Consider the following 25,987-nt stretch of genomic DNA (forward strand, 5'->3'; position numbering starts at 1 on the left):
TCCAACAGCTTTATTTGAAATCACAAGCTTTCGGAGCGCTGCTCCTTTGTCAGGTGAAGTCAACAATTGGTTGGAAGGAAGAAGAGCGTTAAGGGCAATTTTTCAGAAGGTGCCATGTTTGGGAAAAGTCCCACAAGGGTTCAGTTCTGGGGCCACTTCGGTTCACTGCGTAGCAATGATTTGGATATAGGCCTAAAGTGACTTCACCTGACGAAGGAGCAGCGCTCCGAAAGCTTGTGATTTCAAATAAAGCTGTTGGACTATAACCTGGTGTTGTGCGGCTTCTCAGTTTATAACTAGTTTCTGATGGGAACTAAATTTGTTTGACAAATCTGTCTCCTAGTGACATTTGTAACCATGCAATTTTTCCTCCCCCCCCCCCCCCCTTTACCTTCCAACCCCAATCTCCTGAAAGCACAGGCTCGTACTAGGGTTTGGCTCCACAGGAAAGACCAGCCCTCTGTTAAAGAATGGCTAGTCTTTGTTTGAGTCTGGACAGTGAATGTTGGTCAGGCTATTGAACCATATTCAAGAACCTAATCTTGTTCTCGTCCTACACTCTTCCATCAAAAGCAGCAAAATTCACTCTGCACCATTAGATCAAAAACACAGGTTACTTGTAGTCCCACCATGATCAGCAAAGTTGGGATCATGCAATGTGAGTCACACTGTGTTTACTCACCGAGCCAGTTTTACTTCTATAACTTGACTAAGCTCAAGAAAAAAAGTTAAATAAATAACTGTGGAAACAAACAAGTAAAACATGAAATTTATTGGTAGGTATGGGTTACACATTCTGTTCTCGATGAGATATTGTGGGGTGTAAAAACACCACAATGTTACAGGTAAAGCAGGCATCCAAAAAAGCTTCAGCTTTTACACATTACATCACACTTTGGCAAGTGAAGGCAGCAGAGTTCTGAACAAAGCACTTCCAAAACATTTTATAAAATTAACATCCTCTCTTTCTCCTCATCTCCCTCTGCCCTCCAATTACATTTTTGGCCATACTTCAAGTCAATGGCTTGCAAGTTATCCTTTAAGGCACTTTAACTTGAATTTGATTCTCAATTGCACAGCCTAGACATAGTGCAAATCTTGAGCACCTGAATCTAGAGGACAGTAATACAATCTGCAGATACAACTACAAAGTACTGTACAAGGCGTGTGGGTGCAGTGAACATTTCAGTGCAATACATTAAAGCAGGTGAAAAATCAACATGAATCGCCAACAAGGCCCCTCACAGCTGAATGCAATTTAGTCTTTTGGTATACCCAAGTAGGTTGCCAAGTTCACATATACACTGCAGTTTGACTAAAGCTTTCAGTCGTAATTTAATGCAATGAAGCTGCGATAGGTGTAAGCAGCTGCACAAAGAACAAAATGACAGACAGTCCCTTTGGTTTCAGATGACAAACACAAAACTAACTGCAACAGGACAAGCATAATGCATTAAAAAAAAGAGACAAGTTAGAACAGTTAGCTTGGTTATTACAAGATCAGTTTGTTTTTTTAAGCAGATTTTAATATTCCACACGTCACAGAAACACAACCTTCTGTCATGTAAGAAATGTACAATTTAGCTAGCACTGCTGTCTGAAGCATACAGAAACTACTCTGGTTACCCAAATATTGGTGGCCAATTGAGCAGCACCCTGCGACATTAAACATGCAACAAGTGTCATTTCTACAAAGTTTAGCATTACTTTGGGGGCACGGAGGGGAAGACTGCGGTATTTTCAGAACTTCAGGTCTTGCCAATTTTTGATTCTGGGAACCAGTTAGTTAGTCACTATGCACCCTACTTCAAATAGATGCTACTGGGGCATGATCTTCTCAAAGCTTTTGATGCTGCTTTGCAAATTTATGAAAAGCTGCACTTTGTGTATACAAAGGACGAGAGGAGAGGAGGGGTCAGTTAGACCATAATATGTCCTGCAATTCAAAAAGAAAAAAAAAATCCCAACAAATAACAAATATGGGTAATCAGTTTGCCCATATTCAAATCATCTGCCTCAGACCAGTAAGTTTGTACACCACTTTTTCCTAGCACACTAACTTTCCTGGTTACCATTCAAGTTTCAATTACTTTCGTCTCCAAGACATAAAAGAGCATACTGCTCCAACCTGAAAGTAATGGTGAAATTATTGTATGCAACTGATTAAATCATTTATAAGATATCAAAGCACTTGACCAACCCCTAGAATTAAACAGCAATATTATACTACTTCAAGATTTAGAAATTTAGTCCAAAATGATTGTCTTCCAATCTTCACACATCAACAGAACAATTTCAAGCTAAGATGCTAAATTCTTCACAATGTCATTGTAAGAGCTACCAACTTTAGTGACAACTGCTTTAAGAGAAAATAAAATTCTTCTGCTTATATATCTACCCATTCCTTGCACTTTACACAAACAGGTAAATAGAATGTAGATACTATTCACAACAAAGCAGAAAGCTTCAAAGTACCATAACATGCAGTATTTCACAAGGGCCAACGGCAAGGAAGAATACTGGAACCAAATGAAACCTCCAAATCACCATTGGTGAACTTCAAATAAAAGTGGAAACAGGCTTTCAAATTTTCAACCCATTCATGCATGGCATACAACCATGATCACATATACTGTCTCGAAAGTGGAGTGCGTTATTTCGGCGGATGTAAACTAAATGTGGCCGACAAAGTCTGGATCTAGTACAAACAATCCAAAAATATAAATTCCGTTTGGAACTTCATTAACGTTCATAATGAGGCCATTAAATTGTGTCCGATGTACAGTACTATTCTATCATGTTGCTGATGCACACAAGGAGGCAGAAAAACTAAGGTGCTCCACTTAATAAACATTTACAGTATAATTTATCCCAGCAATCAGCCCAGTTGGCAGCTCTAGATGACAAAAATCAACCTTTTTAACACTGAAAAATCTAAACAGAAAATACTTCCATGAATATGGAATGCTGTAGTTTGTTTGAAGGAGGCCCATGTTCCAAGGACAAAAATTTAGCAGGAATAAGGCCACATTTATTTAAGGCATGGCTGTTTTCCTCCCCCAAATAAATCCATGTGCCCAGTACTAAATGAAGTTTGGGTCTATTAAAAGGTTACAGCCCTGTTCAACAAATGATGGCAAGTCAAAACCAAATCAAAAAAAGTTAAACCATGTACACCATTAAGATATGGCTAATTCTAAAGAGTGGCGTCTTATCTCCTGAAACTTATCCTACACAGCAGACCAACAATGTAAGCAACAGTCAAGACAATGTGGTCCAACAGTGAGGTGCTTAGAGCGTGTGGTAGTTCCTATCCTTGGTTTTACAGAACTTGACCGCAAAAAAGATTACAGCTTGCAATCCAAGCACAAGCACAATTCCCCCAATGAAACTTGCTGCATCAAATGTAGATTTCTTATGTGGCGGAGGTGGTGCTAGAGTCGTCCCATTAGGTGTACCTGTAGCAAACAGAATATATACATTAGGATAAAACCAAATTCTGCATACTTGTAAAACTGAAAGTAACTATTTAAGGCACGAAGACTCCATTCTGGGCATGGTCATTATGCAGTCTCCTTTATATGGTCAAAGAGGAGAGGACCCAGAGTTGCCTTCAGGCGTTTCACTGGTTGTTGGGTCATGCAAGTGGGCAGCAGGTTCCCTAGAGACCAAGTAACTGAAAGCAGGTGAGGTAGCAAAAGATTGCACTACAGTATTAAAACAATTAGGGGTCAGCGTAAAAGATAATTTTGGTTAGAATTCAGTAATGGAACTATTTATCAATTATGGAAAGAGAGAAAGACAAACAAATTGGAGAACTATCCAGAAATAACCGTTATAATAATGGGTGACTTTATGTAAAGATAGACTGGGGTAAAAGTAACAAAAAGAGAGACCCAGCCTGTTCATCCTTTCCATAATAGGGTGGGATTTCTGCAATATATTCATGTTTTTGGTTCAACAAGGAAAGAGACATTGGTGCCTACTTTGAGGAAATGAAGTGAAGTTGGTAATGTAAAGGTAAGAGAACATCGAGGATAACAGTAACTATTACAACAGTTTGCATTTACATAGGATACATGGCACAGAAACAGGCCATTCGGTCCAAACAGTCCATGCCAGCATTTATGCTCCACTGAGCCTCCTCCAGTCTTTCCTCATCTAACTGTCAGCATAACCCTCTATTCCCTTCTCCCTCATAGGCTTATCTAGCCATCCCTTAAATGCATCTAAACTATTTGCCTCAACCACTCCCTGTGGTAGCAAGTTTCACATTCTCACCACTCTCTGGGTAAAGAAGTTTCTTCTGAATTCCCCATTTGATTTCTTGGTGACTATCTTATATTGATGGCCTCTAGTTATGCACTTCCCCACAAGTGGAAACACTCTGTATCCACTCTATCAAAACCTTTCATAATTTTAAAGACCTCAATTAGGTCACCCCTCAGCCTTCTTTTTTCCCCAAAGTGAAAAGGAGACCCAGCCTGTTCATCCTTTCCCAATAGGTAAACCTTCACATTTCTGGTACCATCCTTGTAACTCTTCTCTGCACCCTCCAGTGTCTCGATATCCTTTTTATAATATGGCGACCAGAATTGTACACAGTACTCAAAAGTGTGGTCTAACCAAGGTTCGATACAAGTTTTGCATAACTTCACTACTTTTCAATTCTATCCCTCTCCTGTTTTTTTTTTATAAAATGGCCTCGTTAACCTTCGTCGCTACTTTGTGATTTGTGTATTTGTACTCCGATCCCTTTGCTTCTCTATCCCACCCAGAATCTCACCCTCCAAGTACAGGAAACTCTCGATTTACCGGCACCTAAATAACCGGAAATCTCTGTTAACTGGCAAAATTCAGGAGTAGGTTCAGGTAAGTTTTACTTCATATTAGTGGCCGTTCCTGGATCTGTGGCTGTGTAACCGGGGTTCCCGCACCTGTTGCTAAGCAACAGGGACGCTTGGATCTGTTGCTGTGTACGGGGCTCTCGTACCTTTCACTATACCTCTCGTACCTTTCACTATACCTCTCTGTAATCTGGACTTTGATAAACCGGCACCACGCCGGTGCTGGATAAAATAGTTTCCTGTAATAAGTGACCTCCATATTCTTCCTACCAAAATATAATACCTCACATTTGTCTGTGTTGAACTTCATTTGCCAATTATATGCCCATTCTGCAAGTTTATTAATGTCTTCCTGTAATTTGTTGCAGTCCTCCTCAGTATTAACTATCCCCACCAATTTGGTGTCATCTGCAAATTTAGAAATTGTGCTTTCGATTTCAAAGTCTAAATCGTTAATATAAATTGTGAGCAAAAGTGGTCCCAGCAATGATCCTTGTGGAACACCACTACCCACCTTCTGCCACTGAATAGCTACCCTTTACCCCTACTCTCTGCTTTTTTTGTCTTGAAGCCAGCACGCTATCCATTCTGCTACTTGTCCCGACTCCACATTCTCTGACCTTATTTAATAGTTTATTATTATGTGGTACCTTATCGAAGGCCTTTTTGAAAATCTAGATAAATTACATCTACCGCATTACCCTGGTATTCTCGGTCACCACTTAAAAAAATTCAATGGGGTTGGTCAAGCAAGACTTTCCCTTTTGAAATCCAAGCTGACTATTCATTATTATATGTTTGGCCAGTAGATGTTCTTCTATTTTCTCCTTTAGCAGGGATTCAATTATTTTTCCTACCACCAATGTCAAGCTGACTGTATATTTGTATAGCATCTTTAACATAGAAATAAATATCCCAAGGTCCTTCAGAGATACAAGGAATAAAGCTTGGTCAAAGAGGTGGTTTTTAAAGGGGTTTAGGGAGGGAATTCGAGAGCATGAGGCCAAGGCAGCTGAAGGCGCAGCCACCAATGGTGGAGTGAAGGGTGCGGCGATGCACAAGAAGCCTGAGGAAATGTGTGTTGTGGGGGGAAGGACGACGTTGCAGGACTGGATTTAAGTTGGAGCTAAGGAGGGGCGAGGCACGAAGGGAATTAAACACCAAGAGACTTTTAAGTGAGGCTTTGGGAGGCCAGGAAACAATGTAGGTCAGCAAGAACAGAAGTGATTTATGAGTGAGTGAGACATGGTGTAGGATAGGGTCAGTTTTTGGAGGAGCTCAAGTTTATGAAGGAAGACGATGGGAGATTGGCTGGGCGAGCATTGGAGTAGTCAAGTCTATGAAACCCTCATGGAGGAGGGCTTCAGTAGCACATACGCTGAGGCCGGCTCATTATCAAAATTGAAAAGGAAAAGAAAATCAAGCCAATTATCTTTTTTGCAGGGAGAAGCAAGAATGAAGATTACAAAAGCTAAGTGCAAATATGAGGGACGATACACAGTAATATAAATAAGGGTCAATGAGATCTCCTAGATTAATTTTGATTTCCTACACGGATCGGTGGTGAATTTTCCAGATTTCTTCCCCCCAATTGGCCTGGATCATAATTTTTTCTACCTCTCCCAGGAGATAGGTGGGTAGAGAGTGTCTGTATCGCCGTGGTTGGGGGGGGGGGGGGGGGGGGGAGAAGAGGAAAGAGCACGTTGCCATAAGACATCACAGCTATATGGGACAGGCTAGATGAACCAGTTTGCGCCGTCAGTCATTTGCGTATGTTGGAACAAGGCAAACAGTAAATGATTTCTAAACACAAAAAGTAAGAGTTAAAGAAAGGGAAAGGCTGATTAGAAAGGAATCTTAGAACAACAAAGGAGTGGTGTGGTAGAGATACAAGATGAGCACTTTGCCTCGGAGGTGAAGGAATTCGGATAATTATAGACAACAAAGTACAGGAAACTTTGTGCTATCCAGAAGTTGAATGTCCAGCAACTTTGATCTAACAGCAGAAATCAGCCACCGTTTTGGTTAGGTTTTTTTTCCTCCTAGCATTCTTTTCACAGGCAGGCTCTGGAAAGCGTCTTTGTCGCTTAGCAACAGCTTCAGAGACGCTTCCAAGCTACTGGGCCGAGTGTTTACAAGCTGTTGCTGAGCAACAGTGTTTGTGGTCAGACACGGCAGGCTCTAGAAAGCGTCTTTGTATCTTAGCAACAGCTTCAGAGACGCTTCCAAGCCACGGGCCGAGTGTTTACAAGCTGTTGCTGAGCAACAGTGTTTGTGGTCAGATACTGCGATGAAAAGCTCCTATCTGATAACATTGACGCTGGTCTATCCGGAGCTTTTAAAAAAATGGCAGTAGCGTGGTCCCATGAGTGCCGGATAGCACAAAGTTTCCTGTAGTACTTGAAACCAATTGGAGGAACTCAGTGAAAAAAGTCTCCAATGGCATGCATCTTGGAATGCTCAGGGAAGTCCAGGAGGAAACAGCAGAGGTACAGACCACAATCTTTCAAACCTCCTTGGACATCAAAGTTGTGCCAGGGAACTAGCAGATTACCAACACTGCTGTTCAAGAAGGAAGAAAAGGACAGACCAGGTAACTATAGGCCAGCCAGCCTAGCATCAGCAGTGGGTAAGTTTCTAAAGGCCATTATACAGGATAAAATTACTCATGTAAAAAGACACGAGTTGATTGTGGATTACCAGCACCAATTTGGAAAAGAAAAGCCAGGTCTGAAACATAATTGTTTTTTGATGAAATAATGGATAATGGAATGTGTCAATAAAGAAAATGCAGTGTCATGGTGTCCAGTTTTGGGCACCTCCATCTCCCCCTTTGGCTCGGTGTCAATTTTTGTCTTGATTATTTAAGGTGATTACGCATGGCTGCAAGATTCTCACCATCCCCATAGATTCATTGTGTTGTTACACTATTATACCCTCCAATTTTCATATGCAATAATCCATGGATGGCCTTGTAGAATAGGTTTCCTTTGGTACTAGTTGTTCCAGACTAAATACACAGGGACATTGTTGGAGATATTATATTTCTACTTGCAAATGAAAGATAATTTGAGAACATGCAACATGGTTTCATATTTACCTGCTGTAGTAGTAAGGCTGGTGGTATTGGGAGTCAGAGTAACCATAGTGCTAACCGGAGTGGAAGTAGCTGTGCAGGCAAGTCATAACAGAAGTTAGTTAACAGAATAAACAATAAATTATGCACCATTTCATGGTCACAACCATCAGTTCAAAAGAAATTCTAACTGTCACAGTAGAACCGGATATTAACAGTTGGCCAGAACATGTGCCGCATTCTGCTTATGGTTATTTACTGGAGCAGCAGTTGCTAATGGCAACACCTACTTAAAAATAAAGTCCGAATCTGTATTGGACAATATCCAGAATCAAAACAAAGCAACTTGAGCCTATTAGGTTACTGCTTCATTGCATCAGCGCCTGGCAACTTAATATACAGCACAGAAGGAAGCCAACTGGCCAATCATGCTGGCTCTTTGAAAGAGCTATGCAATGTCCCACTCGCCTGCTCTTTCCCCATAGCCCTGCAAATTTTTACTTTACAACTAGAAAACATTGCAGATGAACAGCATTTAAAAAACACAAACACAAAGGAAACATTTATTTTTTATATTCACAAACATTACATATTTAACTACTTTTCAGTTGGTCCCTATTCAGCCATGTTGGGTCAGAGGAAATACTCAGTTTTTTTTCCCCTTTCTAATTTGCTTCCACCCCCCTCCCCTCTCTCTCTCTCGAAGATGGCGACTCACATTTGGGGAATGTCCTCAAGGGCCTCATCAGCCCTCCATTAACACACTAAGTACCAACATCAATTTGACCAAAGGGTTCTCTTCGTCAAGCCCAACTTCAGCCGGACAGCCACACACATTTCAGTAGAAATCACTCGATACTGATCAGGGCCAAGAGACTTTGCCGATGTTTCCCCATTCTAATCAATGGTGCTGAGGCCAACTGTGTCCCTACCACAGCTCGGATAGCCAACTTAGCATAAACTAGGGAGCTAAACTGGTGCCTTCCTCATCTTTAACAAAAACAGGAACTTCTGGAAACATTCAGCAGGTCAGGCAGCACATGTCGACCTTTACAGGGAATGGGGGCGTGAGGCAGGGCAAGTAAAGGAACGGCTGTGCTTGGCACTGGGACACTACTGACAAGGTACTCTGCACTCTGACCGGCTTTCTTCTGCTCCACTTTGCCAGTTTTTCCATACTTCCTTTTCTACCTGCTTATCCCCCATCCTTTTACCTATTCACACATATCCTGCCTCATTTTTTAATATCTAATTTCTGATTATGCCTCCTATTGTCTCATGCTAATTGTGCACGTGTGGCTTTTTTTCCCCCCTTCCCTGCATTGTTCTTTTAAAAATACAGTTCATGCATGATATTTTCTCATTGAGGAACAGTCTATACCCAAAAATTCTTGTGTCCAGCCTGCTGAGTACTTCCAGCATTTTCTGTTTGATTGCCACCATCTGCAGTTTTTTGCTTTTCTTTCTTGGCTCATTTACCCACTGACTATCAGGAATGCCCAGGTCACACAATTAAAAGGTGCTTTTGTCTTCACATTTGAACTGGGCTTGATCAGTTATGGCACAAGAACATCGCTCTGCCGATCTCCATAGGCATACTGGGTTGCACTTTTATACAAGCTCCACAGACAGGGATCAGTTCAACCATATTTACATGGGGATTGAATGCCAGTTTTGCAAACATTTAGTTAGCATTATCTGTATAGTCACTCTAGTCTCACTAGTTTGCTAAAGTACTCCATCGGACTATCTGTTAGTATTATTGGTCCCACCAGCTTCTCATTTGTTGCTCAGAATCATCCCCAGCAAAAAGTTAGGTATAGTCAGATAAATTGCTACTGCCAAATCTCATCTTGGACATATAAACTCCAGTGAGGCACAGCAAACAAGCTCTTAAACAGTTTTTTAAAAATGTATTTAATTTACCCCACAGGTGAAATTGCAACTACTATTCTTCAGTGTCCAGAATGGTCGTGTAGATAGATCAAGATGCTTGGACCGATGCCAAGCATGTGCATACAGTCTGTTAAAATTTTACTTTTTGGACTAGTAGTACTATTCTCAGTAAAGACATTACCACTTTAGGTGCTCAATGGGTTTTTATTCCACTGGTTTAGTTGAATTACCATTTTTTTGGTCAATCAGGTATGACAGCTTAAATGCATATTGCTCAAAGTTAACATAAGCTGCTGACAAATTCAGAGAGAACTTTAATTTGCTCAATATGGAGTGCCTGCTCTCTCCAGCCATCCTACCAGTCAGGGTATTGTCTTGCTGCATTATATAAACCAGAGTGGGAAGAATCCCAGGCCCAGAATACAGGTCTATCCTTCCAGGTCCCATCAATAAGACAAGTTACTTGGCTAATTAATAAGATCCTAGAGTACTGCTGACCTCCTTTCCTCAGGAATTGGATTTACAAGTCCACCAGAGATCTTACTGCTCTCTCTTTCCATTCCCACCAAAAAGCAATCACCCAAATTAATACCTCTATAAAGGATCATAGTCACCCACAGAAACCCATCAGATTCTCCCATTACCTGAAGTAGAAGAGTTTGAAGAATTGGTAGTTGAAGCAGGAGTTGGAACTACAGTTGTATTCATCGGGGCTGAAGGGCAAGAAAAGCATGAAAACCATTTAAAGTAGCCAACACAACTTGTACCAACAGACTGCATCACAGTGCAAGTCATATTTACACAGAATTTAAAGCTACAGTGTCCTGGGATCCTACAGCATCCTAGGATTGATGAAGGATCACAGTCAGCCACAGAAACCCAGCAGATTCTCCCATTACCTGAAGTGGAAGAGTTTGAAGAATTGGTAGTTGAAGCAGAAGTTGGAACTGCAGTTGTACCCATAGCAGCTGAAGGACAAGAAAAGCATGAAAAGCATTTAAAGTAGCCAACACAACTTGTACCAAGTAAGTCCTCAACAGATTGCACACAGTACAAGTCGCATTTACACAGAATTTAAAGCTACAGTATCTCGGAATTTTCATGGTTGTTAAAAATTTACATTTTTTAAATCCAGTTTCCACTCTCTGAAGGGAAACTTATATCACAGCTTGTGTACACATCAGTCTTTCTCTCCCCATATCACAAGAGATGGGGTTAACAGGACTTGTACTTTTATGTAGAAAACCATCCAAAAAAGGTCAAAATGTACTTTTAAAATTGCTTACTTTTTAATTTCAAAGATTAAGATCTGTAGTATTAAAGGTAAATCAGCAAGTTAGATAGAGGAAGGCTAAAGAACAGTAAGGAGCAAATGCATATTTCTTTCATTTGGGGACAGCAACCTGATAGAATGCAGGAAAAGACAAGAATGCAGGAAAAGACAACGATCATTAGGGGAGTCTGTGGATGTCAGATAATTCAACATAGATAAATGGGAACTATATTTTGGGTAAAAGAGAATGGAAATATAGTCTACGCAGTAAATGTTCAATAGCGTAGATGCCCAAAAGCACATAGTACTTCAACTGCAGCCTAATAAATATTCAGATTAGTAATGCATAATTAGTTCTTTAAAGCAGGACTGCAGGTGAAAAAGGCAAATTAATTGGAATAGGGACACTGAATGCAAAAGGTGATTAATCTAGACATTGCTTTGGCCACAGCTGGAGTACTGTATGGAGTTTTGGACATTCCATTATAAAAAGGGTATTGAGTCATGGAAAAAAGTATACCATTAATTCACTCAAATGATGGATGGGAGGATATTGGTACAACAGCAAACAAATAAATGTGGAATGATATGTACTAAAGCACAGAAGGTTGGGGAAAGTGGAGAACAGAAGAGCTCCACATTATGAAAGGATAGAGAGAGAAAAGGGATTTCTACAGGTTAATGAATCAGTACCAAGGAGGCATAAACTCAGGATTAAGATTAAACACAAAGGAGGTGAGATAAAGAAGAAAAACAAAGACCAAGGAAACTGTTTACAGTAGATAGCTGCAGCAGGCTAGATGCCTCCTGCATCAGAATTTCTACAACTGACAGTGCAATCTTTTATTGAAGTACACAAATTATTGATTCTACAAGGTCAAGAGATGGATACTGAAGCTTTTTAGCAAAAGTATACACCATAAAACAGTCACCACATTCACATCATGCAAGGGTACTTTGCAAACTTCAAGAATTGCATTACATATATGAGCTTTAACAGACACCTTCCTCACTAAGTGTACAGTTAAGATGTTTCCAGCAGTTTAGGTTGAAATGTGCCACTTAAAACAAGAAAAATGCAGGCAGTTTTAAAAAGTTCATCTGGGTTTTAATGATAAAACCTAAGATTTTCAATGCTGCAATTCTTGTATTTAACATCTAAACTGAATCGAGACTGCTCAAATCCATTTGATATAATCCCATTACAACTAGCGGCCAGAGGAAACTTCATCCCACAAGTGTGGGCTGCTTCTGAACCCAGAGGTGAAAGACCAATGTCTAACCCATTGCATCACCCAATTCCCATGCATTGTTCTTTTAATTTGGATTTCAGGAGCCTGGAGTCAACGCTTTAATTAAACAGGGTCAGGCTCTGCCATAGGGCTAAGCAAATCAGATTTAAAAGAAAAGACAGACTTGCATTTATAGTGCCTTTCACGACCACCGGACGTCTCAAAGCGCTTTACAGTCAATGAAGTACTTTTGCAGTGTAGTTACTGTTGTAACAGCATTAATACTGGGAGCTGGCTCAAGAATGGCAGGTACCCAAAGTTTGAATTAAAATATGAAAGCATATCAGAATACAGGTTAATTCTAGATGCAATTTTAAGCATCTCAACAGAAAACAAAATGGCTCCAGCTCAAAAACTGATCAAGATCCAATCGCCACTGCACTATATGCAAAACATTAAGAAGGTTGAGAGGCACGGTAAGCCGCTACATAAATGCAAGCGATTGATTATTTTTAGTGTTACAAACCAACTTTATAAATTTTCATTAGTCAAATAAAATCAAAATTTAAAAGTGGGATTTAAATGAAAACAGACTTAGTGGAGATAACCAGTTTTATTGACTCATTCACACAGCAGCCATATGGCATGCACCTTGCACTCTGACGTTGCGTGTGCAAGAAATCTCTGGTGTCTGATAGCAACCCTCGGGTTGTCAAAAACAGTCCGCCATGACAGGACTGGTAATGAGAGGTAGAAACACCTGCCCGCCAAGTTGAGTTACAACGGGTTTGTGTGCCAGAGCTGCATACTGCTACTGTGTGCAGCTGCGACAGTGGCTAACCTACATGCCAAGGTCAAACACCTCTTTCTGGCCCTGGGTAAAATTTCAGAGTTGAAGTTTAAAAAAATCAGTGGAACAGAGCCATAAAAAAAACCTTAACTAGAATTGAGTTATTGGATTTTTTTTTAACCACTAAAAGAGTTTACCCATTTTAGGGAATAGCCTCTAATGTCAAATTTTCCAGATTGGAAACACATGTAAATAGAGTTTAAGACAAACACGCTCCCAACTGTTTCACTTCTAACCACGGTGTCCTTAGCTTAGTTAATACTGCATTTTTAATATCTATAGCAGAACTCTGACTGAAAAGACAGCTCTTAGTAATTTATCAACATATGCATGCACACTGGACAACAACTTGGGAGAACAGAGCTTGGGAAGTCAACGCAATTCGTGTGGATACTCTGGGGCTTCACCTTGATATATTGGCTCAGATATTTCGATCCCTATGGGTGGGTACGCGCTATATACTCACCCATAGGGACATCAGAAATGCCGGTTTCAGGCATGCACAGCGCATGCGCTGAAAACCGGCATTTCCGATCTGTCAAGAATGGTCTTGACAGATCATCCGGCTGCCCTGAAGAAGGGCCTTTGCGGGCGGATAGTTCTGCTTTTTGGAGACCCTAAGCCCGCAGAAAACCCTTACAATTCTTTTACCAGGATAAGAGAGGGGAAAAAGTTTTTTTTTATTTTTTTTTTTTTTTAATTTCACTGACTTATCATTTAAAAATACTTAAAAAGTTAAGTTTATTTTTAGCCCAATAAAAAAACTAATTATTTTTTTCAAAAAATTAAATTGTTTAAAATACTTTAAATTTATTGTAATTTCAAGTAATTTTAAGTGATTTAAAAAAATTTTTTTTTTTTTTTTTAAATGAGGTTTTCCTTATGTTTTGGGGGTGATCTCCATTCATATAATTGACAGGTCTTCCTGTCAAATGTATGAAGGGAGATTCCCTTCTGTGATTGGCTCCCCATGGCCCACATGATCCCAGGGACGCTGCGAACCACCTGCGCCTCTGGGATACGTAGACCCTGCACACTTCAAGTTTGGAGAGACCCAGGAGCGGAAGGGTGGGCGTCCCGGGAGCCCTCGGGTAAGGGCGTAGATTTTTCCAGATCACAGGCCTCCACCCATGGGAGGCCTGCGATCGGAAAATACGGGCCATTCTTAACTAGAGAGAGAGATTTGTGGAACACTAGTTTCTTATGGCAATAACCAAGATCAGACCCCCCAAGATTACATAACCATCTTAAGTCATAACAGGTACCAGTTTTTAAACCCCTCAGCCTTTAGTTCTAATTTTACAGCCTTTAATTAGCTTACTAATGTAGTGTAATCTATGCAAGCTAACACTACAAGAAACTTGGTATACACTTAATTTTCTCCTTTTGCTGGATACTGATTACATCTGTACACCCACAATGAAGCAATCTGAAATTTTGCCTTTCATTTGAATGTTGCATCAGTCTCCATTTTGCTTCTAAATTTTCACTTCTATCTTCTGTATCCCTATAAATCTACTTAATCCATTTTATAAAAAAAGAAATGTAATTAGCAAATTGGGAACAAGAGGAATCCAACCGGCATTACATTTTGGTGCAAAAGTGCTACCAAAATTGTCTCAATTACAACCATTAGAAAGTTGCACATTTCAATACACATTTACTGAATTGAATGTTTGGCTCACCGTGACACATAGTCTTATTCAGTGCCGAGCAATTTTTTTGTAAATTTGTGTCGTTGGCACATTTTTCAACACCACCTGGAATACATTAAAAAAAAAGTCAGTTATCAACTGTACATAGAACTATAGAGGTTTAAAGCACAAGTTCATTGCATCTGTGTCAGCTTTGCCCTACAGCAATCCAAACTAATCCCACTACCCTGCATTTTTCCTGTTAAATTAACTTTTTCTGAGAAATGCAATTGACTCAGTCTCAGCTATTCTGTGGCAAAGCATTCCATGCTTTAACATACAATTTAGAACTATTCCAACTAGGATGCTTTTTACCAGCATTGCATGGAAATCTGGGTGGTAGAATAGCAGTCATGATTCCTAGACATTTCAACACAGCTGAATTTTTCACTTACTGTGGAACTTATTATTTGCCAATTTTTTCCCCACAGGATAAAGTCACACACAAGACTGCATCACTGCATGGCTGCCACCCCCCCCCCCCCTCGCATGCAGTTTTTTAAAAAAGTGTTGCCGCTGACAAGGCCCATCCCTAGTTACAGAGAAGGTGGTGGCGAGCCTTCTACTTGAACTGCTGTTGTAGCAGTTTGATACAACCGAGTGGCTTGCTAGATCACTTCAGAGGGCATTTAAGAGTCAACCATGTTGGTATGGAGCAGGACTCACATAGGCCAGATCAGGTAAGGAAATCAAGTTTCCCCCTTTGAATTATCTACTTTTCTCGAGATGCGCAATTATCTCCAAAGTGAACCAGTTGGGTTTTTAAACGACAATCCAACAGCCTTAAGGTCACATTTACTAATACCAGCTTTTATTTTTATTTCCAGATTTAAAAAAAAAAAACTTAATTCAAATTCTTAAACTACCAAGGGAGGATTTAAACTCATTCTCTGGTTTCTGGATTACTAGCCCAATAACAACCACTATGCTACCGTGCCCAAAAGCATACTATCTGCTATTCTAATGGAGACATCCCAATTATTTTTAATTAGATTAGCTCCTCTGTTAAAATAGTGATAAGGAAATGTTACATCAAGGCTACAGTTACTTAGAACTCTACAAAAATAATGTTTAATTTCCATATTGTGTGGGGTGGGAAGCACTATTGAAAGAAATGGAGTACATCCCACTATTGAAAGAAACAAAGTGCAAAGTTCCACTCAGTCAGAAGGCCAAACCAATTACAGCTCATCAACAAATAGGGGCTTGCTGTTCACGAATGCAACAGGTCAAAACTCCAGCTAAAGATAGTGCTTCACCAGCAAACTGCACTAAGTCACAACTGCTGAATAATTTGCATGAAAAAGGAACACCAACAGAAGATTCCCTAATCAACGAAGGACGTCTTAAAATATAAAATCCACCTACAAACAAATGTTGAAGATTAATTTAGAATGCGAGAAGCATCATGTGAATGAGAGCTAAATGAGTCAGTAGAATATCACTAGACTTTTCCACCTTGTGGATAGATTATCCATTCTATTAGTGAATAACCAGCCTGAACTGACCAAGAACTCCACTGAAGGTAGGAAAATTTCTTCTACCAGTTGTCACCTATCAATATCAAAGCCATCAACAAGCATATCTCTAGATCTGGACAAAATATTTGTATCTTCTGACTGCAATATTTCTGCTGCATGACAGAAATCATGTTTCTGCTCAAAGCCAGGATGTCCGAGAATGATGGTTTGCAAAGGGGGGAAAAAATCTGGTCAGCAGGATAAATTTCACCCCTCCTGTTCACATCTTTTCATATAACTCATGGATGCTAGCAAAATGGAGGAAATGTGTGCAGAAACCTGTGTGTCCAGGAAAAGGATATATTGCACAGCCTCCAGGCCAATGCGAGCTTCATCCTTTGGCAGAACTACAATCTTGATATGTGGCCTCCAAGGTACACACCAATGCAGCCCACGAACACAGCTTGGACATTTGTTCCTTATGAGATCACACCCTTGGTGTATTGTGTTAGTTTATAACTACACAGCCAGTATTACTGATTTATAAATCCTTTAAAATAAAAAAATAATCAGGCGCACTGTTGAAATACAAACATGAATAATTACCACTTGAGTAAAGTACTAGAGGGTTACTGCTAGGGTACTGTTCCCTGAGGGACAAAGAGTCGATGCTTTAGGAAAGGTGAGGACAGGAAACAGCTGACCGAATTGGTTTTGATCATACAGCTACATTTTTTTTTAAAATCCAAGTGTGAAGATATTGCAGTAAAAGCATCTGAATGCCACAAACTGAAACTTATTCTATATGCATTATTGGAGGAAATGCCCTGTTCCCAAAGTCAATTTAATTCTCCCAATGATAGAATAAGGTAGAGCAGAGTGGATTTAATCTCTGGATCTCAGAAAATGCCTCAATCCCAAGATTACAGTAACCAAAAACCAGCATACTGCTGGATCTTGACTCACTACTTGCTTTGAGGTGGTTTTACCCATTGAGTGTGGTTAGCATGTGTGCAATACTTCTGCTGTCTAATACAAATGAGCTGTCCGCCAGAGAGCTGGAGCCATCGGAGATTCATATTTTCATGGGACTTGTAAGTTGCCATTGGGTCGCCAGTTAAGACCGTGCTACTTGACTTCCTGCCCTTTAGAAATGGGAATTAAGAATCTCTGACCTCCATTAGAAGCAGGGGGGGGGGGGGGGGGGGGTGGAGAGTAGTATAAGGTTAATTTGAGCAACACTCCCCAAGGACTGCTTTTATAATGTAAGAGAGCCATGATACTAAACTCCCTGACCAACATGAGCACGTGGATTAGTTCATAACTCCAACCAAATGCATTCCAAGTTTCTTGTGCAAGTAGTCACGAGGTCTACTGCTGGGTAACCCATTTAGCAAAACTGCTCCAAGCCATTTAGAGGCAGCAACACTTCCTTCACAATATTGCTGGCCATCCAGGTATCAGGGATCCTTGTGGTATTTTGTTCATCCAGTGCATGTTATCATTCTCAGACAGTGGTCTCTGGCATCTGCACGCCATCCCACACCAGGCAATATTAATCCTTAAATGGCGGCCATAAGGTGGGAACCTTTTAAGAGGATGTGACTGCGGCTTCACTGCTGGTGCCGAAAAGGGTCTGTGGCACAGAAAGCAAGTTCCAAATCTGGGTATAGGCATGAACCATAATATGATCGAGCTCTCAGTCGAGATGGAGAGTGAGGAAATTGAATCAGAGACTAAGGTCCAGAACTTAAATAAAGGGAATTACGAGGGTATGAGACGGGAATTGGGTAAGATTGATTGGGTGGTGTTTCTGGGGGGATTGACAGTGGATAGACAATGGCAAGCATTCAAAGATAGAATGGAAGAATTCCAGAACATGTTTATACCGGTTTGGCATAAAAATAAACCTAAAAAGGTGACTCAACCGTGGATAACGAGGGAAATTAGGGACAGCATAAAATCAAAAAAAAGGGCATATCAACTGGCAAAAAAAAGCACCAGACCGGAAGATTGGGGGCAGTACAGGATACAGCAAAAGAGGACAAAGGGATTAATCAGGAAGGGGAAAATAGAATACGAAAGTAAACTTGCAGCAAACATAAAGACAGACTGCAAAAGCTTTTATCGGTATATCAGGAGGAAAAGACTGGTAAAATCCCAAGTCGGTCCCTTGCAGTCCGATTCGGGAGAATATATAATGGAGAATAAGGAAATGGCAGACCAATTAAACTCATACTTTGGTTCTGTATTCACAAAGGAGGACACAAATAACCTCCCAGGAATATCGGCAAACATAGGGACTAATGAGAGGGAGGAGCTGACAGAAATTAGTATCTCTAGGGATATGGTGTTGGGTAAGTTGAGGGGACTGAAGGCTGACAAATCCCCAGGGCCTGATAAACTACATCCTAGGGTACTTAAGGAGGTGGCCCTGGAGATAGCAGATGCTCTAAGGATCATCTTCCGGAACTCCATTGACTCGGGAACAGTACCCGTGGATTGGAGGGTAGCTAATGTTACCCCAATATTTAAAAAGGGGGGTAGAGAGAAAGCAGGGAATTATAGACCAGTAAGCCTTACATCGGTTGTGGGCAAAATGCTAGAGTCCATTATTAAGGATAAAATAGCGGAGCACTTGACAAATGGGGAAAGGATCGGACAGAGTCAACATGGATTTACAAAGGGTAAATCGTGTTTGACTAATCTGCTGGAATTTTTTGAGGAGGTAACTGGTAGAATAGATGGGGGAGAGCCAGTGGATGTGGTGTACCTTGACTTCCAGAAAGCCTTCGATAAGGTTCCACACAAAAGATTATCATGCAAAATTAAGGCTCATGGGATTGGGGGCAAAGTATTAACGTGGATAGAGAACTGGCTGGCGGATAGAAAACAGAGAGTTGGAATAAACGGCTCGTTTTCGGAGTGGCAGGCAGTGACCAGCGGGGTGCCGCAAGGATCTGTCCTGGGACCCCAGCTGTTCACAATATATATAAATGATCTGGATCAGGGAATTGGATGCAATATTTCCAAATTCGCTGACGACACTAAACTAGGAGGAGGGGTGGGCTCTGATGAGGATGTCAGGAGGCTACAGTGTGATTTGGACAGGTTGGGGGAATGGGCGGATACGTGGCAGATGCACTATAATGTGGATAAATGCGAGGTTATCCACTTTGGGGGTAAAAACAGGAGGGTAGATTATTATCTAAATGGCAATAGATTGGGAGATGGGGAAGTGCAGAGGGACCTGGGTGTTCTTGTGCACCAGTCACTGAAGGAGAGCATGCAGGTGCAACAGGCGATTAAGAAGGCAAATGGTATGTTGGCCTTCATATCAAGGGGGTTCGAGTATAGGAATAGGGATACCTTACTACAGCTGTACAAGGTGCTGGTGAGACCGCATCTGGAGTATTGTGTACAGTTTTGGTCGCCCCATCTGCGGAAGGATGTTCTTGCCATGGAAAGAGTGCAACGGCGATTCACCAGGCTGATACCTGGAATGGCGGGAATGACCTACGAAGAGAGATTAAATAGTTTGGGCTTGTACTCACTGGAGTTTAGAAGATTGAGAGGGGATCTCATCGAAACATATAAAATTATGGCAGGCCTGGACAGGCTGAATTCAGAGAGAATGTTTCCAATGGCCGGGGAGCACAGAACCAGGGGCCACAGTCTAAAAATAGCGGGCAAATCATTTAAAACAGAGATGAGGAAGAATTTCTTCACTCAAAGAGTGGTGAGCCTATGGAATTCCCTGCCACAGAGGGCTGTGAAGGCTAATTCAATAAATATTTTCAAGAGAGAATTGGATATATTTCTGAAGGCTAAGGGGATTAAGGGTTACGGAGAAAAGGCGGGGACGGGGTACTGAACAGTAAGATCAGCTATGATCTCAGACGAAGATCAGCCATGATCTCATTGAATGGCGGAGCAGGCTCGAAGGGCCGAATGGCCTACTCCTGTTCCTATCTCTATGTATCTATGTAACCATACAGCAGAGCACTTATAAAGTTCCAAGCTCAAGGCAGCGGGAGGTTCTATGTCTCCCAGGAGGTTTGAGGTGCAGGGTGAAGGGAGGGGAGAACAATTACACCGATGTGATTCAGTGGAGAGAAAAAAAGTTGGCAGAAAAAAAAAGGCAAACACTTCAGTTTACACTAAAAACTAGAGATCGCAGTTGCACCAAAGATAACCAGCCCAATTTGGAGGAACAAAATAATTAGTTTCTAAAAGTTTTAAACTTTAGCAACCAAACTGTTACGACAGCAAGCAAAGTGCAGGGAGAACCAGCTTCCACAGAAGTTCAGTGACTGGTGACACTAGTGAATTCCTGGAATGCAAACAAACAGCAAAAGCAGGTTACTTCATACAGGCCACATCCAGCACCAAACCAGGAGCAGAATCACACTTGGTGACAGGCAGAATAGTGTGACCAGAGTTTACAGCAGTGGAGTTCTGGCATTACATTACAGGCTATATTAGCACACCATCAGGATGAGACTGATCCTTCGTTGGTAACTCGTGATATAGGCGATTCTATTGCAGAGCACGCAGATTGCATACTCACCATTGAAGCATTCCTCAACCTGCTACTCAAATTAATTAAAATGGTCATCATTTGTCTCCATCAATTTAAATTATATACACATCATTTCCACTAGATCATTTTTATTAAGGATGTTACAGTAGATACTCTGGTGTTACTTCTCATGCTGAAGTTTTAAATCATGGTTTACAGCACAGAGTAAAGGCACAGGCCAACGTTGTCTGTGCCAGCTCTGCTCAAGCAATCCAAAACCGGTCCCATTGCCCTTATCTCCATGGTCCAACGCAGTACATGTTTAAGAATACACTTCCTAAATCCTGAAAAGTGCTTACATTCTCGGATTTGAAGTTTCAACTACAGTATTTAAGCTTATTGAAAAATGACAGTTGTTAAAGGGATCATCCAAAATGGTTGGCTAATGTTGCATTAAAAGTAGAATATTTGGGAGCATTCATGAACTCTTGGGAGAAACTATGAAAGCCTGGTTTGTTGCTTACATTGACTTCCAGAGAGAACATCCTAAATCAAACCTATATTCTTATATGACCTTCAACAAAAAAGATTCAGAAGCCTGCAGAGATCCTCGAGTAAGAGAAGCTGGCAAGTGCACTTGGTTTGTTCAGTTCATCGTTAATCTAACCCGTAAATCAGCCCATCCTTTCATAGTTGACAAGCTTTCTGTAATCTGATATGATTACTATATACCTAGTTCCTTTATTTTCCTCTGCAGGTTTAGATACAGGCCATTTTGGTGCCCTGTACCAAGTAAGAAAAAGTTTAGTTTGAGTCACTGTTTACCATTAGTTATCTGACATAATATATCTCTCTCTCTCTCACAGGGTTCACTTGCCGTTAGCTACTTTTAAAATACGAAAGTGATTTTAAGATTCAAGATGCTGACGAGGGAAATGACCAGAAATATAGAAAAACACAACTAATATTATGATATTGAAGGCACAGCTGCCCACACCTGAACTCCCAACCTCATATGGACTGCTAGAGGAGTGCTTTCCCAGAGGAAGATGAAATTGTTCAGCTCGACCTTCCAATAGAAGGCTCAAGAGCAGACTAGGTAGCAGCCAGAGATTAGGTTGCTTGCCTGTCTTCTAGATGATGGAATATTACAAGAGGAAGAATGTAAATTAATAGGGATAGTGGAGAATAATTATGGGGAAGGGGAGGAAGAGAAGGAGAAAGTACTATGTTAACCCTGAATTTATTCTGTTCAAATCAGTAATCCTTCAATTTCCTCATCCCACCAAAAAGGTCAATCATATTTTTCACCTTTTTGCTCATTTAATACCACCACCATCCGTACTGAACTCAACATCATGGTTAGCATTACGATGGTTTTTAAGTTGAACCACTCAAGTTGTGTGTTTTACTTGATCCAGCAGATTTTTCTTTTTCTGATGTAGCTGCTGTTTCAAAATATCCTGGTCCAAAGAAACTGGAATTCTGCTTTATTCAAATGCACAAGTTAGTTGGATGTTGGGGGTGGATAAACAAGCTTTGCTTACATCCCGCCCAGGAGTGCAAGAGTTGCTAGGAAAGTGTTTCTCAGACACAGAAGTGGTAAGAGAGGAAACTGGATAGCCATGAACATAGTTTCAACAGGAGGTATAAAAGAACAAATGCGTAATGTGAGCTCGGCAACACATTAGATATATCTAACAATTATTAAAAGGTCCTATTTCACTTTTTTCTCTCCTTTCCACCCCCCCCCACCTGATTCCCAAGCTCAAAGACTGAACAATGATTTGCATTATGTCTAAAATACCTTTGGTACTAGTCAGAAGATATTTGAAGACAAGTACAAGCTGGACGGGTTACACCTCGGCAGATACGGGACCAACATCCGCACAGGGGGGGGTTTGCTAGTGCTGTTGGGAAGGATTTAAACTAGTTTGTCAGGGGGCTGGGAATCTAAGTGTGGGCCCAGAACAGAGAGAAACAAAGCTTGAAGTGCAAGTTAGAAAAGTAGTCAGCAAGCCTGCTCTGCCATTCAATGAGATCATGGCTGATCTTCTGCCTCAACTCCATTCACCGGCCCTATCGCCATATCCCTTGATGCCCTTACTCGTCAGAAATCTATCGATCACTGTTTTGAATATACCCAATGACTGAGCCTCCACAGCCCTCTGGGGTAGAGAATTCCAAAGATTCACCACCCTCTGAAGACATTTCTTCTCATTTGAGTCCTGAATGGCCTACCCTTTATCCTGAAGCTGTGGCCCCTGGTCCTAGACTCCCCAGCCTAGAGAAACATTCTCCCAGCATCCACCCCATCAAGCCCTGTAATAATTTTGTATGCTTCAATGAGACTCCCTCTCATTCTTCTGAATTCAAGAGAATACAGGCCTTGTTTACTCCATCTCTTCTCATACGACAGTCCCGCCATCCCAGGAATCAATCTCGTGAACCTTCGTTGCACTGCCTCTATGGCAAGTATATCCTTCCTTAGGTAAGGAGACCAAAATTGTACACAGTACTCCAGGTGTGGTCTCACCAAGGCCCTATATAATTGGAGTAAGACTTCTTTACTCCTGCACTCAAATCCTCTTGTAATGAAGGCCAGCATACCATTTGCCTTCCTGATGGCTTGCTGCACCTGCACATTCACTTTCAGTGACTCATGTACAAGGACACCCAGGTCCTTTTGAACATCTGCATTCCCCAATCTTTCACCATTTAGGAAATACTCTGCCTTTGTTTTTTCTATCAAAGTGGATAACTTCACATTTATCCACATTACAATCCATCTGCCATGTTCTCGCCCACTCACTGAGCCTGTCGAGATCCCCTTGAAGCTTCTTCACATCCTCTTCGCAACTGACACCTAGCTTTGTATCATCAGCAAATTTGGAAATGTTACATTTAGTCCCCTCATCCAAATCATTGATATAGATTGTGAATAGCTGGGGCCAAAGCACTGATCCTTGCAGTACCCCACTAGTCACAGCCTGCCATCCTGAAAAAGACCCATTTATCCCTACTCTTTGTTTTCTGTCTGTTAACCATTTCTCAATCCATGCTAATATATTACCCCCAATTCCATGTGCCCTAATTTTGTTCACCAACCTCTTGTGTGGGACCTTATCGAAGGCCTTCTAAACATCCAAATACACATCTACTGGTTCCCCTTTGTCTACGCCACTAGTTACATCTGCAAAGAACTCCAATAGGTTTGTCAAACAGGACTTCCCTTTCACAAATCCATGTTGACTCTGCCCAATCTTACTATTAGTTTCTAAGTGCCCAGTTATTGCATCCTTTATAATAGATTCCAGCATTTTCCCAACTACTGATGTGAAGCTAACAGGTCTGTAGTTCCCCGTTTTCTCTCTCCCTCCTTTCTTAAATAGCGGGGTTACATTTGCTATCCTCCAATCTGCAGGAACCGTTCCAGAATCTATAGAATTTTGGAAGATGACAACCAATGCGTCCACTATCCCAATTGGCACCTCTTTCAAAACCCTAGGATGTAGGTCATCCGGTCCTTGGGACTTATCGACTTTTAGTCCCATTAATTTTTGTTAGTACTGTTTTTTTTTACTAATAATTTCTTTAAGTTCCTCATTCTCGTCACACCCTTGGCTTTCTCGTATTTCTGGGAGGGTTTTCGTGTCTTCCTCCGTGAAGACAGAAAAAGTATTTATTTAATTTCTCTGCCATTTCCTCATTCCCCATTATAAATTCTCCCGTCTCTAACTGTAAAGGACCTACATTTACCTTCGCCAGCAACAATCGATCAATCACTAGCTTGTTTGTATCGTCAGTATTTGTATATGTTCAGAGACCAGCACCAAGATTGTAAAGTATACAAAAACGATGGCCCTAACCAAGAATTTCATTTTTATTTTGGACCCATCAGCAACCGAAGAACACTCAAATTTGAGAAAAGGCCATTTGGCTCATCAAGCTTCATCCCTCTGCCTATCCCAAAAAAGTATTCAACTTAATTTTGAGCACTTCTAAATATTTTTTGTCTGTAGAACATACCCCAACAGATTATATCCAAATAATTAAACATTTGGAAAATAAATTGTTTCCAATATCTTTTAAGTTTACTTTTCACTCATTTAATTGTATGCTCTCATGACCTACTCGCATTATCTTCATTAAAATTCTAGAACAGGAGGCGGCCATTCAGCCCATTGTGCCTGTACCAGCTCTACATCAACTTTCATTCATATAGCACCTTTAATGTAATAAAACGCTTCAGAGCTTTTTACGCCAATCCTATTTCCCTGCTCTTTTTTCACACATCATTTATTATTCCTCTTCAAGACATTTAAATGTACTTTGAAATATGTTTGGTTTACTTTATCTATCTGAACCATTTAATATTTAGCTACCTCCTTTAACCTTGTCTCTAGACTGTAGAGCTTGAGATTCTCTGAATTCAAGTATACAGTCTAATATAGAAATTCAAGTTGCAAATTATGTTCCATTAAATTTGTTATAATATTTTCAACTCAATATCTCCATGGATGCTGGCCTGCTGAGTTTTTCCAGCGTTTTGTTATTCTGAGGTTTTCATCTATTTGATATCTTAATTGCAAGAGGATACTGTTTATATGGTCTATATTAGAACTGCAATGAAGATCTGTTTTAATTGGAAATAACAGAGGCATAGCAACGGAATAATCCCAAATAGTCTCCAGCCTGCCTCAAATGTATCCGGTGGAAAACTGTCAAGTTGTTGTAAGAGCTGTACTCACCAAAGTCCATGCTAGGGTTTTTTTTTTTTTTTTTAAATGCCTTACTGATCAATTAATACAAAAAGCTCAAATTTGCTGGAGTATAATTTAAATAAAGCACAAAATAAGTGACTCCTGCTGGAACCTACTACTTATCCAAACCTGTGACTTAAAGAACTCACCTAATTACAAAACACAGCATAGTTGCTGGTGGTTCTTGTACTATAATAGAACACAGCAAAATCTTTTACCTGCGCAGACCAGCCAGACGCAGCTCAAGTTGGCACTCGTGTGGTTCACAAAAGTAGTACAATTATCACAGTCCTTAAAATCTTGGCATCGCTCTAGAAATAATGTATAAAAAAAAGTCAGTCAGTCCTAAATGTTATGCACAGTGGTTTCTAAAG

At 40.7% G+C, this 25,987-nt stretch overlaps 1 protein-coding gene across 2 annotated transcripts in view; it reads right to left on the minus strand.

The window, feature by feature from the left end:
• Positions 1-757: 757 nt before the first annotated feature.
• cd164 (CD164 molecule, sialomucin) overlaps positions 758-25,987 on the minus strand; it is a 30,883-nt gene continuing 5,653 nt past the window's right edge. The window contains exons 2-7 of one of the 2 annotated variants that reach the window (XM_085997784.1): positions 25,832-25,924; positions 14,860-14,934; positions 10,719-10,787; positions 10,464-10,532; positions 7,948-8,016; positions 758-3,458 (exon numbers count right to left, since the gene is read on the minus strand). In XM_085997784.1, coding sequence (XP_085853910.1) covers positions 3,292-3,458; positions 7,948-8,016; positions 10,464-10,532; positions 10,719-10,787; positions 14,860-14,934; positions 25,832-25,924 — 542 coding nt within the window. In that variant the 3' untranslated portion in view covers positions 758-3,291. The remainder of the gene's footprint in view (positions 3,459-7,947; positions 8,017-10,463; positions 10,533-10,718; positions 10,788-14,859; positions 14,935-25,831; positions 25,925-25,987) is intronic. The other variant, XM_085997785.1, reaches the window with a different exon arrangement.

This window comes from Somniosus microcephalus, chromosome 9 (assembly GCF_052327205.1).
Source record: "Somniosus microcephalus isolate GS21.2 chromosome 9, FLI_Smic_1.0, whole genome shotgun sequence".
NCBI lineage: Eukaryota > Metazoa > Chordata > Chondrichthyes > Squaliformes > Somniosidae > Somniosus > Somniosus microcephalus.